Source organism: Erpetoichthys calabaricus, chromosome 14 (genome assembly GCF_900747795.2).
Source record: "Erpetoichthys calabaricus chromosome 14, fErpCal1.3, whole genome shotgun sequence".
Lineage (NCBI taxonomy): Eukaryota > Metazoa > Chordata > Cladistia > Polypteriformes > Polypteridae > Erpetoichthys > Erpetoichthys calabaricus.
Window position 1 is genome coordinate 994,998 of NC_041407.2, and position 16,608 is coordinate 1,011,605.

At 46.9% G+C, this 16,608-nt stretch overlaps 1 protein-coding gene across 7 annotated transcripts in view; it reads left to right on the top strand.

Annotated features, from left to right (window-relative positions):
• LOC114664291 (C-Jun-amino-terminal kinase-interacting protein 4-like) overlaps positions 1 to 16,608 on the top strand; it is a 109,059-nt gene that overhangs the window by 24,092 nt on the left and 68,359 nt on the right. For all 7 annotated transcript variants that reach the window (XM_051918786.1, XM_028818335.2, XM_051918787.1 and 4 more), the window contains exon 2: positions 7,838 to 7,958. In XM_051918786.1, the coding sequence (XP_051774746.1) occupies positions 7,838 to 7,958 (121 nt within the window). The remainder of the gene's footprint in view (positions 1 to 7,837; positions 7,959 to 16,608) is intronic.

Here is a 16,608-nt window from a genome sequence, read left to right on the forward strand (position 1 = left end):
CGGGTTAGGCTTAGGCAGCTGCCATGTGGTGTCAAGGGTCACAATGTTGGGTGTCACCTTTGTCAGCCTTTGCAGATAACACTTTTTCTTGGCAGTTTATTTCCTAATTGACTTGCTGATACTGATTTTTCTCACGGTGGTTCCCGACTCCTGAATTTCAGGTTCTGGTTTTTTTGGCTCTGACGTAAGATCAACTTTGCCCCCGACTTGTGTCTTTGACTCCTGGACCTTCTCATTTTTTCCTTTCTGTCTCAAGACATGATGCCAGGTGCTCTTCTCTCTCGAACATTCGGTTAGCTCTTGTGGTTACCATTTTGAAGCATATCTGTGGCTCCTCTTGGGGACCCGTGTGGGCCATCTTCACACCGTAGCTCAAAGTGACTTCATTTCAAATTTTGGGTTTATAATTTTTGTATTTCATCGGCTTTGGATGAGTGTGCACAGACCCCTGTCCTGAGCAGACGGAACGAGGCAGCCAGAGGCTTGTGTGTGACGTCGTGTTCTTTTCATTCTTAGGACACTGTGGTGCCTCCAGGCCCGAGCACCTCTGGCACATCCTGTATGATTTTCCTTTGAAAGAAAGATCCTGATGATCTCATCAAAGAAGAAATACTGAGGAACAATGAACAGACAAATTGATGGTAGTGTTGCTTACGTGTTTTTAATTTCAGCAGATTAATTTTGTAGGTGCCAGAAAAGAAGGACAAGCATCCAGGTGGTGATAAAGGAAGGATAGCCATAATGGAAGGATTAGGCAAATGGGCTCAGCGGGAGCAGTTCACTCCCCCGTCCAGCAGGTGGCAGTGTTCCTCAGAGCTAAACCTGATTGGGACACCTAACAGAGTGGTATGGGACTTGGAGTCCAGAGGCACAGGCCTATTGGGGTCTTTGGGGACCACCAGAAGGCACTCCCAGGGAGGACTGTCCTGATTTTCATACAACCCGCAAGAGCTTCAGGGGACTTGGACAGGACAGCGGAGTGCAGTTCCCAGGTCTAACTTAAAAGAAAGCCTGCTGCCTCACTGAAGTTGGGTCAGAGTCGAGAGGCAGTGGGGTACACACACTTGGAGGAGGAAGGAGAGTTTTAGATGGTGTGTGTTACTGCTGTCTCTGTTTAATTACAAATCCTCTATTTGAACCTGGAATTGTGCTGAGTGTTGGTATGTCTGTGGTTTGGGGCTCAGGGGTGCCCCCCTTGTGGTTACAATAGTCCACTACTCCCCAGCAAATGAAGTGGACACTTCACACCGTTTAGGAAAAGCAGCAAGAAGCCAGTGGTGGGGGTCCCGTTAGTCTCACCATACAGTTACGCGAGGGAATGACCCCCATGAAATCGTAGAATTCATCCCATGTGTCCTCAATACAAAGAAGTTGTAAAAATCCCAGTGTCCTATAACGTGTGATAAACTGGCAGAGGGGGCACACATATGCCCACCCTAAGCTGATGCCGGTCTTGTTTCGTTTTCTTACTTGGAGCAGCTAATAATTATTAAAAAAATTATTATTATTATTAGGGGTTGTACAGAAAGTTGGATCTCTGGCAAATGGCCGCCCATGTGCAAACTCGAACAGTTATTGTTATTTGTGTGTTTTGTCAGGGCTTTTGTTAAATTTAATACACAGAAGCAGACGCAGCCATCGAGATGATGGTGCAGCGCAGGTCTTGTGTTTCGTTTTTAGGTTTTTGGCCTTTAAGGTACTTGCCTGATTGACCGTTGTACTGACTCGAGAGACGCTTCAGGGAAAAATGACCGTGAGAATTGTAGTCCGTGAGTGGGCAAAAGGTCAAACTGAGAGTCAACCACGATGACCACACATCAAAACTAAAGCAGAGCCAAAAAGGAGTCTGAAACCAAGAGCAGAGGTTCAGTGACAGAGAAGAACAAAACGGGGACAGGAAACGAGGGCTAATCAGTCAAACTTGGGTGCCCTGACACTGCATTGCAGAGGACAACTCTGAGGATGTCACCAATTAGTGTGTTGCAATGCACCCTGGGAAACACTGGGCGAGGAAATGGCAAATACCAAAGGCTGTAAAATTGAAGCACATTAACAAGAGATATGCGACTACAAGTGAAATACGACTGGCGCCACATTTCTGATCAACTATGCAAAATCGGTGAATGTGAAAGCTCCAGAGTCCATGTATGGATGTCCAGAAATAGAATCGGAAAAGATAGAAGTTCTCTCTCTCCATCTATCCATCCATCCATCCATCCAAAATACCCACGCTTCGCAGCGGCAGAGTACTGCTTTAAAATTTTAAATAATAAACTGACGGAAAATATACCAGTAATTATTTGTTAAGGATCTCTTTGTATACCATGTTGTCAGTTCGCCCCCTCCGGTTGTAATATGACCAAGCTGTGCACTGAGCTTACTCTTGAGCATTCAATGTATAGTTGGCCATGTGAAAAGCAAATGAAGAACGGCAAGACCGCGTCAGTTGCGGAGCTCAGCTCGGAGCGAAATGAAGTGAATGAAATGAGGTGAATGGGAGGGGAGATGATCACGTGACTCCAACACCCGCCTTAACTCTCCATCCCTCCACAAACACAGTCTGTCAGATCCCAACTCTCCTTTATAGCTTAGATATAGATAGATATATCATATAGATATATGTAGATATCTATATCTATCTATATCTATCTATCATATATATATATATATATATATATATATATATATATATATATATATTATATATAAAAAATAACAAATTCAATGACTGACTGACTGTCTGTCTGCTTTTCGCGAGACAACAACTTCACGGATTTAGATCGTGGTTTTTTGTTTTCTAGAATTTGCTTGAACATTCCAGTTGATCGCACCGAGTATCAGAGTTCGCTTGTGGTACCCATTTATTTGCGCAAATCTGAGAGAAATGTAGCAGGCCGAGGGGAGGGGGCGGGGCCTCTGGTGTACCTTACCTCTGCTTAGCTAGCGAACGAGAGAACGACTTCACAGATTGAGATTGAGTTTTTTTTTCTAGAATTTGCTTGAACATTCCGGTTGATTTTGCGACTTCTCTCATCGTGCTAAGTATCAGAGTTTGCTTGCGGTACCGAGTTACTTGTATGAATCCCAGAGACCTGCAGCGGACTGAGGGGAGAGGGGCGGGGCCTCCTCACTTGCTCATCTGCCTCGGGGCGTACCTTACATCCACTTAGCTAGCGAACGAGAGAACTACTTTACAGATTTTAGATCGGGTTTTTTTCTTGAATTTTCCTGAACATTCCGGTTGATTTTTGCGACTTCCCTCCTCACACTAAGTATCAGAGTTCACTTGCAGGGGTGATGTATTCACGCTAATCTGAGACAGAGGCTACAGGCTAAGGGGAGGTTAAAAGTGGGCGGGGCCCTCCTCACTGTCCTGTTTCACTACTGTGTGGGTGGAGCCAATGGGGGACGGCTAGTGAATGTATAAAAATGAAAGATCCCAACACCCATGTGGCTACTCCAGCCCTGTCAAAGCCGGATGTCGGTGAATTCTTTAGTTGTGATGGCGTGGCAGACAAATAGCAAACAAAAGATTAGGGTTAGCTGGCACTGGTGGGACGAGACGAGAAGGCATTTCAATGGTGAGAGGTTATGTTCGATTACTTAGGTCAGTCTGTCCGTAAGACTCCCTCGGAAAGATACGCACACGAGATGCTCCATTTGCGACAGACGGCACATGGCGTCTGAGCTGCATTGGCTGGCACCAGTCACCCCAACTTCTGATCAAGTCCGCCACCTAGCTTCCTCTCCGTCTTTTTGTGATCATTGAATGCAGAGATCTGACGAGGGTCCCCATAAACATTAAAGCAAACTTAGTTGGCATTCGTCCAGACTCGGATTTCAAACCACATACTGTATGATGGGGGCCTTAATTCACATTGTGCTTCTGGTTTGGCCGTTCACACTTTATCTGAAAAGGTCAGAGCCGTGTGGTACCCAAGTCTAAAATTCAGAATGGAGTCACAGTGTGAACCGAGGCCTAGTCGCCCCGCTCGGCTCCGCACTTTTGTTTTGTTTTCTCTTGATTGTGTTTGAGTCGAGTGGCAGTTTTATCATCGAGATTCCTGCCACATGCTGCAGGGCGAGATAAGAGGAAGTCAGCGGAAAACAAAAGAAGAGAGAATCCTGGTTTTTCTGTCTCGTCGTCGTCTCTCTTTGTGCCGATGTGGGAGCAGCTCTGACATGTAAATGTTTTGATCTTCATTGTTGTAATTGTTGTACATTCTGAACCTCTGAGCTCGTCTGCCTTCTGATATTTATCTTTTTATTTCCTGTAAAGTGTGCGCTCGTGCCTGCGTGTGCGCCTCCTGACAGACACGATGCCTCCCAGCCTTGGGCGCCGACTTGTCATAAACATTAAGGGGCAAAAATGATCCTCATTTAATTTGGCCTGTCGTTAACAGCGTGTATCACGTGAGCTTAGAGAGCCGGCGCTGCTATCCAGAGTTTTAGCAGCAGACAGCTGTGGAGATGCTTTGAACGATCCCTTTAAATGAAAACGGACCCACGTGATCTTTGGGGGGGCTTTGAATGTTTCTTGAAAGGCATTGCAGACCATTTTAGTGTGGATGTGGACGGAGGCCGTGTGGTCACGAGGAGTCGTTATTTCAAGTAGTCTCAGGTTTACCACTCATGTTTCTGACTGACATGCAGGTGGGTTCAGGACAGAGACCCGCGTAGTGATTGGAACGAGAGGCCCAGGCTGAAAAAGATGATGCATAAGGAGGAGTGAGCAGCAGTGGAGCAGGAAGGTCCAAAATCAAAGTGAACGTTGATACCAATGGGCACAGCAGCAGCTTCCATACTGGTCAGAAGAATCCAGCTGTCTTTTGCTTCTCAATGATGGGAGGATCAGAATTTGGCCCAAGCAACGAGAATCCAAGTGGCCATGCAGTTTTGCTGGCTGCAGTACGGTGATGTGGCCCACTTTAGTGCCCCTGATACCCACTGAGTGAATGGCGAGAGCTATCTAAACACTACAGCCCAGTTCGTGACTGCAGTTTAGGCCAATGTCACAGTCGCGGCGCCATGTCAAGTTACATGACTGGAAATCACAGAGCGTGTTGCCAGACAGAGCCAGCGATGTACGAAGGGTTAATAGCTGTGGTGGTCCCGCAGAAGTCTCGCCCCTTTATTTCTCTTTTTCCCTTCTGTTTTTTTATTTTTCTGTTAAACACAAGTCAAGTCAAAGTGAACTTTATTGTCATCTCAACACATATGCAAGTATACAGACAGACGAAATTGTGACACTCAGGGTCCACAGTGTAACAACATGAAGTGCAAATAAAAAATGAAATTCAAATTAAAACACAAACAAGACGAGACATTGTGCAAAGAAGTCATCACACAGACGAGCCCCTCTTCTGTTTGGGAGGGTCTTTATTCCTCGACGCTGCATTTTGAGTCTCTGGATGGATGAGCTTTCATTGGTTGTTGGCTCATCGGCACACAAACGGGCCAAAGAGAAGAGCAAACCTGTGACTCTGCGGGAGTCACGGGGTACGTAATGGTGTAGCTGTGCTACCGTGGGAAGAACTCCATTACCCAGCAGCCCAAGGGGGATTACCTGCATAGGATGAGTGAAACGGAAGCAGGGCAGCGGGAAAGTTGAAAAGGGGGGTCTGGCGGAGCAACGGGAGATCAGCGTTTTTGTGTATCCTGTCCCTACGTATCATCTGAAAAATCAATTGTGCCCTGTGGATCGTTTGACGTTAGGGTGAATAGGCTGCCTGTCGTGTGTCTTCGAAAGGAGCGCTCCTGCAAATCTCCGCTCAGGACTACCGCTAGGACCGTTTCACTCATTTACTACTGAAGCTGATCTCAGGATAGTCATCTTCACACCAAACTATTTCACCTGCTGTTGCTGGTTTGGACTATAGAAGGACATTGGGGAAAGGGGAGGTTTGTCTGATTGCTGCTGCTGTTGTGTATTGGGTTTTCATTTAATAGATTATTATTTATTCATTCATCGTTTTTGTGTCTCTGCCTGTGAGTGTATGCAGGTCAGGCCAAGGCTGGGTGCGTCCATAGAATCTCCACCAAAAAAAGAAATAAATCGCCGTCTTCTCGACGGTGTGAACCTTACGGGCCCAGACCACTACAACGGTAGGTGATTGGGTTCACGGTGACAGGCCCTCTCAGATGTGACAGAGGCTGGAGTCCTCCAGAGAGTTTAGACCCTTTTCTCATGTGTGCATTTATATGGTCCGAGTAGCGGCAGTGCCAGCCAGCAGCCTTGATCATCACAAGTGAGCGAGTGCATAATGGACTAACGTACCCTCTTAATTGTTGCCGTTTCCTTATGGCTGTCACTTTGCAGACCACTTGGTGGTCCACCAATCGCACTTAGAGAGCCTTTGACCTTCACTGACGCTGTTGTAGATGTCATTAGCTGTTGCATCAGCAAGGCTGTCTGTCTGTCAACCCCTGGCTTGTGTAAGGAAGGACAACAATAAGAATCTTTATATATTTAAAAAGAAAAAAAGGATTTATTCACAAAAATAACAGCAAAATATTCAAAGGATTTGTGAAGCCCCAATACTACAGCTGAAGAGCAGCAGAATGGCTAGCAACCCAAGTTTATACAGAATTAAAAAAGGACAACATCATCTATAATGCGACCTCACTTTGCCAGCCTGGGGGCGGCGCCTTAGTGATGAGGTAATGGTGACCCCGCCTCTTGGGGATCCACCCACAAAAGACCAGGAACATCAGGGACTAAGATTAGCCTCATTGTAAGTAAATGGATAAAGCATGCATAGCTAGACCAAAAATAACGAAGTAACAGAAATGCTTAATAATAATTAATTATAATATTTAATAATAATGAGTGAATTAATCACAAGTGAACAAAAACACCTGTGGAAGAAATGTAAACAAGCCAGGGAGAGGATGTTTGTGGGGTATGGTGTATACTGTAGCGCCTCTCCCAGCAGTCCCCAGAAATGCTGCCAGTTGCATTGGTAGCTCTGAGTTAGCCGGCTGGCAGTGGACTGGCATCCCATCCAGGTGCACTTTGCAGGAATCGTACCCTGTGCCATGTGATTTTAATAATGCTACAGAGCCAGCTTTGACCCCCCACCATGCCCACCTTTTCAGCATTCTTGAGACCTGATAGCAGCCCCAGCCCCCTCCTTCCTTTGTTTGGAAGTGTTGTCATGTGACACTCATCTGATGACTCATGTGACAGGCAGACCCAGAATGCTGACTCAGCAAAAGCAGGCGCATGGGTGACACTCCTGTGACGTGCTGGCTGTCATGGAGGTGATGGTGTCAACAGCTGCGTTCGGTTTCGCCATCCCTTTTGAGCTTCTTACTGTGAGGCCGGGCCAGTGTGTCCATGGGGGGGTTCTCTTCTGCAGCCTTTTAAGATTGGCTTTATGTAAAGCACTGAGAAGTCCTGAGCAATGGCACCACCGCCTCACAGCTCTGGCACTGCCTATGTCGATTTTGATAATTTGGGGAGCAAATGGCAGAACAGCCCCTCAACTTCTTCACTTTTTATTTCAACGTGCCAAGCTTGGCTCACCAGATGTCAGATGGGAGTGCTGGCAGAGCGGCATGGCTCCCTTGAACCCTATGTAAATGTATGAATTGCTGTGTGCAGACGATGGCACAGCTTTGTGAGAATGACTCGCACCTTGGGCAAAGGACCCTCGCAGTGAACACCCCCCAAAGTAGTTTAAGTAGTGGGTGCTCCACTGCCTTTGATGTGCTCTGATGCCATGCCTTATTATTCAGGTGTTTATTTCATGCCATTGACAGGTCTTGGCATTTTTTGAGTACAACGACTTAACGTTTGGTTCCTTGTTTGTATTTTTTTGTTTCTTTTTACTAGAAATTTATTGAATTTGAAGACTCCCAGGAACAGGAGAAGAAAGACCTGCAAGGTCGAGTGGAGTCGCTGGAGTCCTTCTCACGGCAGCTGGAGCTCAAGGCCAAGAACTACGCAGATCAAAGTAAGCCTCCCCTGCAGCCCACCGGTGTGAGGAGGCTGTGTGCTGCGGTCTCAGCCTTCTGATTTCATTACCGGCTCAGTCTCTGTTATGTAAGCTCTTGGTTTCTGTGTTTTCCATTTCTGTTTGCGTTTGTTTCTTTCCCATAATACAGACACGGGTGCCGGTAATGTGACCTCCTGAGTGTGAGCCACTAGCATGTGACACCATGAGCACCAGTCTCGCCTCCTCAGAGAAGCATCTGTTGGCAGTTTAACTGGGCGCAGGGCGTTTGGCTCAATGTGGCCCACCAATTTGAACTCCTCTAATGGTTTCAACAAATGTGATTTGAAGGTCCCTGCTTCACCATCCATAAACTGCAAGTGCACAACTCTGGTCAGGTTAGCTGGTTTTGCTCTAAACGATGGTGCCAGTTCTTAACCAGGGAGTCCCATCTGAATCTAGTGGCTCATATGTGACCATTCAGGAACATATCTGAAGACCTGTCCACTTACTGACACCACTAAGTCCAGGTTTAAGTTTGTAGGGAGTTGGCGTCTGTCCTGACAGTTCTGTGTGTAAAGGGGGCGCCAGTGCATTACAGGCCACGTTATCACCCGGACCATCACTTCCTTGTGCTGTGCCACCTTAAAGCCACCAGGTCGGGTAAGCTGTACACAGGGAGAGAATGCAAGCTGCAGACCCTACACAGACCGCCATGCTGCTGTTGTCCCGACTCCATAGTCATTTTCAGAGGTGAACCAAGGAGAGCCGAGTAAAAACCAAAACAAAATAAATAAATTAGAAGGAAAAAAGTGACGGAAAGCAGACAAGAGGCCAGAATCAAAGTCAAAACCAAGGAAGACGCGATCCGAACGATCAGATAACTGCAGATGACTTTTTATCCCAATACACCGGTGAACTGGGGGCTGCAGGTTTGTAGGCCATGGCCCCTAGAAATGAGAGACGAGACCCTAACGACTGAGCCGACATTTTGTTGGTGATACAGAAACCTCAAAGTGGCATAAAAGATGGTAAAATAACAGAGAGACACTTTCACGTCCCGCGAGACGGGCACGTCACCTTTGGAAACAAGTCCCGTGATACACATGCAGAGCAGGTTAGAGATGATGGAAGTAGGAAAATTCGAAAGTCTCAAAAAAACGACAGTGAAGATCGCATTAGTGCAAAAAACGGAAATTATTATTACTTGGTGAAATAATGGAACGGCGAAAAGAGATTGAATCGTGTTTGATGTCCGGGGGGAGAAGAGAGACAAGTTAGTGACTTTAAAATGTTCGAAGCGCTGCACGAGATGACGATCACACAACACGGGAGCAGCAGCAGCTGATCGAGCAAAAAGGAGGTCAAAAACACAACTGTTATTTGTTTCCCATTGTATCACCGCTAAAGAGGGGTATTAGAGGAGTGACCACGTCTCCTTGGGGTGCGTTCTGCCCTCTTCTTCACAACGGCACGTAGCGCTTGGCAGGGTGGGGGGGGTTGGCGAGTGAAGCTTCCTAGTATCGCCAACATTAAACCAGATCATGACAGTTGTGCTATTGGGAGTGACCTACGAATGAGGAAGATGAGAGCAAGTGCTTCAAAGAGTGGCAGGTGTGTGCAGAGAGACGCCAGACGAGCCCAAGTCAGTGAAGGGGACCGAATGATTACAACAGCAGAAGGCCTTCTCAGCCTCACCTGATCACATTTATCATGAACAGCTTGGTACCCCCAAAGTCTGGCACAGAAGAAGCACCAACCCTGGACAAGGGCACAGGTCCAGTGTTGGGCACAGACTTACGGTCCCTCTCCCCAGGCCAAGTAAGCAACACTGCACATCGTTTAGAGTGAGGAGGAATAACCAAATCGGAGCGTTTATAGGACACAAGGAAAATGTGCAAAATCCACAAGGTGACCAAGGTGTCTTATTGTTCATTTTCCAGATCAAAAGTGAAATAGCATAAAACATGACCAGCTGCTTTATATATTCCAGCATGATCCCTGGGCTGAGCAAATCTCGCTGCTCCACCACACTGGCATTTCTGTTTCACCGCTAATGGGAAGGTGGCATTCGTGAAACTGGACTCACAAGGCCCACGTGTGATGTTCTTGGCATCCTAGTTCACGCGTCTTCAGCAAGGAGCCCACTGATAAATCACAGGGTCTGCCTGCATGCGTGAAAGGGGGCTCGGTCCCTGCACCAGAGGTTGAGCACGGCAACTCCATTGGGAGATTTGGTTAATGTCACGTGTCTGATTTTTGACATTTCATGCCCTTACTGTTTTACGTTCCTTTTTGATGATTTAATGTGCTCATTTTTAGTTGGCTTTTGTATTTAATGTAAAAAGCACCTCCTGTCACTGTCAGGCCCACATGAAAAACAACTTAGTTGGCTTCCAGTTTTCCTTCAAAGAAATTTGTGAGAAAAGTTTAAATTTTCACTTTTTTGGAATTTCAAAAACTCCCACTGAAAAACACTGGTGAATTTCTGAAGTCTTCTATCCAAAAATCGAGAAACCCCATTAAGAGAGTGATGTGCGTAAATCTCGTGGACTGACAATCTACATTATATATATATATATATATATATATATATATATAAGTGAATGTCTGTCTGTCTGTCTGTGTGTGCGTTCCGGCATCACTTCCGAATTTCATGGCACTTGGCACACGTGTTTCTCATTGGGCGACTAAAAATACTGTAGGCTGAAATCAACCCTAACGCGCACACCCCCATCTGGGTAGGGTGGGGGGGGTGATCTTGTGGTCTTGTATGCATGTTATCATCCAGTTGACACTCGGAATGACCACCAGAGGGCGAACTGGAGGTGACTGCCAGCATTCTATATGTTTGAGTGCCACCACCACCCGTGTGCCTGGTGCTTTTGAAATTAAAGAGAGTTGGCGTCAACTGGATGATAACATACATACATACATACATACGTACATTCAAAACCGCAAGACAAGCACATTAGTGAGTCTTCATTGTTTGCTATTTTTATTTTTAAAGTTTTTTTTTTATTTTTCTCAAACATCCATCCATCCATTATCCAACCCGCTATATCCTAACTACAGTGTCACGGGGGAATGCTGGAGCCAATCCCAGCCAACACAGGGCACAAGGCAGGAAACAAACCCCGGGCAGGGCGCCAGCCCACCACAGGGCACACACACACACCCCAAACACACACTAGGGACAATTTAGAATCGCCAATGCACTTAACCTGCAAGTCTTTGGACTGTGGGAGGAAACTGGAGTACCCGGAGGAAACCCATGCAGACACAAGGAGAACATGCAAACTCCACGCAGGGAGGATCCAGGAATTTTCTCAAACAATTAAAAAAAAAAAAAAAAAAAAACACTTTATTTTCCTTCTGGGCAATGCTGGGTATTTCAGCTAGTGGAGAAATGAAAAGGAGTGTAACCAGAAGAGTCCACACTGTCCCCCTAACCGATATCCCACCCACCCACCCGGTCCTGTGGATGACAGATGGAGAGAGGAACAGTACATCTGCCTGGAGCAGAAAATACAGGCCAGGCTGAGGTTTAAGGGAGAAGAGGGCAGATTATGCGCATCTGCCCATCAGCACTTAAGACGTGCAGTAGCCGTCTCTTAGACAAATGTCGATTCAACTGACGTACTGCACTGACAAGTGTGTGTGTGTGTTTTACACCCTGGGAGGGCAGTGTCTGTAGAGTGACTAGTGAATGGCCATCAACATCCCACAATGCTCTCCTCACTGTAATACAGGCTTAGTGCCCACCATCAGCCTTGGTGTGTCTCAGGTGTAACAAGCGACATCTGCTTGGCCCCACATGCCCATTTCCCACCCTGGATCCCGATGCTACCTTTCAGAATGAAGAAATCTTCAGGTTTATTTACTAAAATGATATTCCTTTTTTTTTTTTTTTTTTGCATACATGACATCCTGTGTCCCATTTTATCCATTTCAGGGTCACACGGGTACCAACGCCCATCCCAGCAGCACAGGAAGCAGATTAGAACACAGCCACAGTAAGGGCAGCAGTACACTACGGGGCCCTTCACGTCCACACCGTCAGGGGGGCAAATCTGGAATCGCCAACCCAAAATCAGGGGGATAACCGGCAGGTACAGGTCTTTGAAATGGCACTAGTGCGATACCCAAATTAAAAACTGCTAATTTAATTATGGAAGAAGAAAAGTGAAGCAACACCAAGTGCAAATGAAATCCGTTTAAGCACTGAGAGAGGCCCACAGATTGGAGCCGTGCGCTTGTGCTTTAGCAGAAGGCCTGAAGCTTAATGAGACGGAGATTCGTCTCCTCACGTCCCCGGCTGACCTTATTTAATTTTCTTCCTTCACTGAAAGGGGACACATCAATTAAAAAAAACCAAAAAAAAAAAAAAACGTATCTTTCTTCTTTTGAATATTCTGTTCTAATTAATCAAGTGGCTGGAAGATGGCAACGTGACCATTGCACTGTGGAGGTGGCTGGCCCATCGAGTCCCAAGGGCATGGCCATGGCCGTGCCACACAACTGATCATTTCAATAGACTCTACCCATCAGGCACATTCTGTAGATCTCCTGCCTGCAAACGGGAATGTCGTCCACAGAATTGCTCTTTGTTTGACAGGAGCCGTTGTCTACGCACATAAAGGGTCCGTTGTTTAATTTGGCACAGCGCTTTCTCGTCTTTTTATGATCTGGATCGAGTTGTACATAATTTCTGCTCACTCTTCCCAAGTTGTATAAAAACATGTGACCACTGACTCCCCCCCCGCCTTGAGTTGTGTTACGTGGGTTCAGTCGTGCGTGGGGGCGCCAGATGAACATTCCAGTTGGCAAATTCCCTTCTTTGTGCCAGTAACGTACTGTATAGAGTGGCCAGGGCATCGGGCACACATAAAGCACAAGGCTACTACTTGAGCTGCCACCACGTCTCACTCTGGGACCCGGCCTGGCAGAGGGCAGGTTGTAGAAATTACAAAGTGGTGATGCCAGGCCGAGCGTGAAGGGCCTTCTGCGTGGTATTCACCTGTTGAAAGCTGAACAGGAGCCCTGATGGGTTTATAGGTTCATGGGGTCCGTATTGTCACATGTACAGAGTCGAGTGCAAATGAACATGCAACATGTCACTCACCAGAGGTGCCATCATCAGTGACTTAGTACGTCTGAAATACGTAACCACCTTACCTCCAAATTAGATGTAATCCCCATATATATATATATTATGAGAGAACTACCATATATACTCCCGGATAAGTTGGGGCTTGATTTTACCGTATAATTTCTGGTATTTTATAATGTTGGTCATATAAGTCGAATGCAGAGAACTCCCGCTATTGGTCCAAGAGATTACAATATGCTAACGCCCACCTGAGAGAGTCACCACGGAGCACACGGCCATTTTTGTTTCTACGTATTGTGTCTACGTGACCCCACGGTGAAACCCGCACTGTTTTGTGTTATTTGTATCTCCCACCCTCATACTCCTTTATCGTAAGAGCCTCCCTCATCTACGATGGAGCGTTCGATCAGAAGAACATATGAAGCTGATTTTAAATTAAACATCGTTGAAGTGGCAAAAGAAATTGGTAACTGCGCTACTGCAACAAAATTCAATGCGTCTGAGAAACTGGTGAGCGAGATTGGAGGAGGCAAGAAAAATTTTAAGTGTCACATTTCTGAACGGGCGTATAAGTCAGGGTCTGATTTTATGATCGACTTTTCATGTTTCAAAACCCGACTTATACGCGAGTATATACGGTATTAAAACGGTTTTAAATTAGGATTTTTTCTCTAATTTGCTTGAACGTTCCGGTGGATTTTGCGACTTCTCTCATCGCGCCAAGTATCACAGTTCGCTTGCAGCACCAATTTATTAACGAGATTCCGAGAGAGAGAGAAGCTGCGGGCCAAGGGGAGTGGGAGGCAGGACCTCAGGAGTAGGGAGCTGGGCAGGGCCCTCCTCACTCCCACGCCAGCCTCTGTTCGAGTCGCTCTACCTGTTACCACGTGTTGGAGCGCACCGTACCTCTGCTTCGCCAGCGATACCCGTGTGTTCAGCAGACTTTATCATCTAGAGACTGTTTGGAGAGAGATCAGAGCTACGTGTGGTTTACAGGGTGGCTGCTCATTGGCCACGTGCTCTTCTCCCCACGCGGGGGACCCTCTCCCGATCAGAGCTGAACACGATCAGATACAGTGGCGACGTTTGACGTTGGAGTGTACTTACTTTCCGCTTGGCTAGAGATTCCTTGCCAACTTTTTACATTTTTGACAGAGAGATCACAGCCACATTCTCCCCCCCAACAGCAAAACCAAAAATGTGGGATATCAAGAGGCCCTCGGATACGAAAGCACTCGTTATAAAATCTTCTCAATACCAATTATTACTTTTCTCTTGATTTTTTTCCAAGTCTCTCCTGTTTCATCACTACGCAGGCGGAGCTTCTAGTATTAAAGGGCATCTTTGCCAGCTGCCATTGCAATCGATGAAGATGAATCAATAATTATTGTGATCAATTGGTTTGGGTTGACTGTACAGCTTTCCTTGCACACACACACACACGTGGAAACGAGTCCACAATAAACATTAGAAAAGACGTATGAAAGTTTTGCCCTCGGTCAGTCGTATTCTGTTCTTGTTTTGTAAGAGTAAACCTGGCCGTCTTCATTCTCCAGTTGCACCAAAGGAGAGCGGTGGCCCGCTTTTTATGGGCTGAAATCCCCCACTGAAGGCTTTCTGCCCAGTATGGAGCCTGTGTTTTACCACGGCGGAGTGTTGATGAATGAACTGGAAAGTTCACAAAAAGTCAGAGGAGTGCTAAGCATGAAAATGGAGCAGGGGCACATGCTGGGCACCAACATGGGCATCACGTCTGTCCTGTGATCCTGATGAACAGGCGAGGATTAAAGAGGGGTCACTGCTCACAGCGCGTCTTTGGTGCAAACGGAGCCAAACAGCCATGTTAACTGCTACAGAGCAACAAGAGAGGCTGGCAGCTCGGGGTCGAATGGCTCTCCAAAGACACAGCGCCAATCTGGAGGTGACAGGCTGCTGCCAGGGCCTTGGACAGACCACATGACTAATCACATAAACATAACCAGTATTCAATATTAACAAGAAAAACAACAAAACCTGGGCTAAGCCGTAGCAGGAAGAAACCCGTCCACCATTGGGCACACGCACACTCCCAGCCCACTAATTCTACTGGGGTAATAAAACCGTGTAGTCCAGTTCCGGGTCTGCGGTGGGTGTAAGACAGGAGAAGAGTCCTGCGTGGGGCGGCCATCTCGCCTCACACTCGCGTGCTCACCCACAGAGGGACAATTTTGAAATGCCTTGCATGTTTCTGGTGCCCTGAGAGAGACCCCACGTAGACACAGGAAGAGCAGGCGTGATTTGCACAGACAGTACCTGGAAACAGCGGCCCTCGGGCAGCCTCCTTCGTTCGGGTGAGGAGGCTGGCGTCTTTGCTGTTACTGTTGTCATCATTACAGACTCCGTTAGAGTAACACGTTGTTGTTTTTTTTTTTTCATTGGTTACTGTGAGCTGTGTAATCGTTTTATTAAATTTATACACTTGGTGCCCACCTTAGCAGCTGCTCTTGCTTCTTAGTTTGAATCAGCTGCTCCTCCCAACAGCCAATGGTGAGCCAACACGATCGACCAAACGTTCAAATGGCCGAGGCATGCAAACTAAGCAGCTATAATAGTTGGTGCCAGACGTGCAAACATGTCAGCACTCTCCAAGGTGCCAGACATGGTATTCCTGACATTTTATATGCAGTGCCATCTGTGAGCTGTGGGCAGATGAGCCCGCTCAGAACAGGAAGGTCACAAATCGCAGCTCTTTACAGCATCCCAGAATGCAGGACGTGTTGAGCGTTTGAAGAGGACGGCCTACAGCCAAAGACCTCACTGGGCACAGGAGTGTGAGACTTCAGCAGGCACTGACCAACTGTAATGTCACCTAAACTGACGAATCTCTGTGTCTGCTGTGCCATGCAGGATCAGGATTTGTGGTAGATCGCGTGATTGGTGGATCCATCGTGACTTGGGTCAGTGGTCTAGGCTGCTGGTGGTGGCAACGATTTATTTTCTTGCCTCACATTGACTTGTGAGCACCACTTGAATGCCACTGCGCACTTTTTTTTTTTTTTTTCACAAAACACATCATTTCAGGCCCCGAGTGTGACAGTGACGACCGTTTACTCCAGTGGCCTCCACAGTCCCAACATTCAGCATCTTTCAGGAGGCTTCCCTGACCCCGGCCAGGCCTCCAGTTTCGACAGCTCTTTGAAACTGAATTCCTCCCTAAATAGAAAAGCTGGCTCAGGATGAAGAGGTGTGTGCCACCCCGTCCCCTGCCCCCTTCTTCTTCATTCAGGTTGTGAAATGTAAGACCTCCCGAGGCCCGGCCGAGTCATCAGACACCTGCTGGCAGAGGGATCACGTGTCACTCTTTGCATGCGGCTCGTTTTCTTTTGTTATTTGTTCCCATCACTTATTAAACCAGTTGGTCCCGCTTGGCATTTCAATCTATTTTTGCAAAAGAGACGGACAGAACGTTAATGTCAGTTAAAAGCCAAAAAACGTACGTTCAGGTTTGTGTCCTCTTCAGGTACGCCTTTGTTTCTCAAGCCACAGACTTGGACTTTGGTAGTTGGGGTTTTCCCCTTT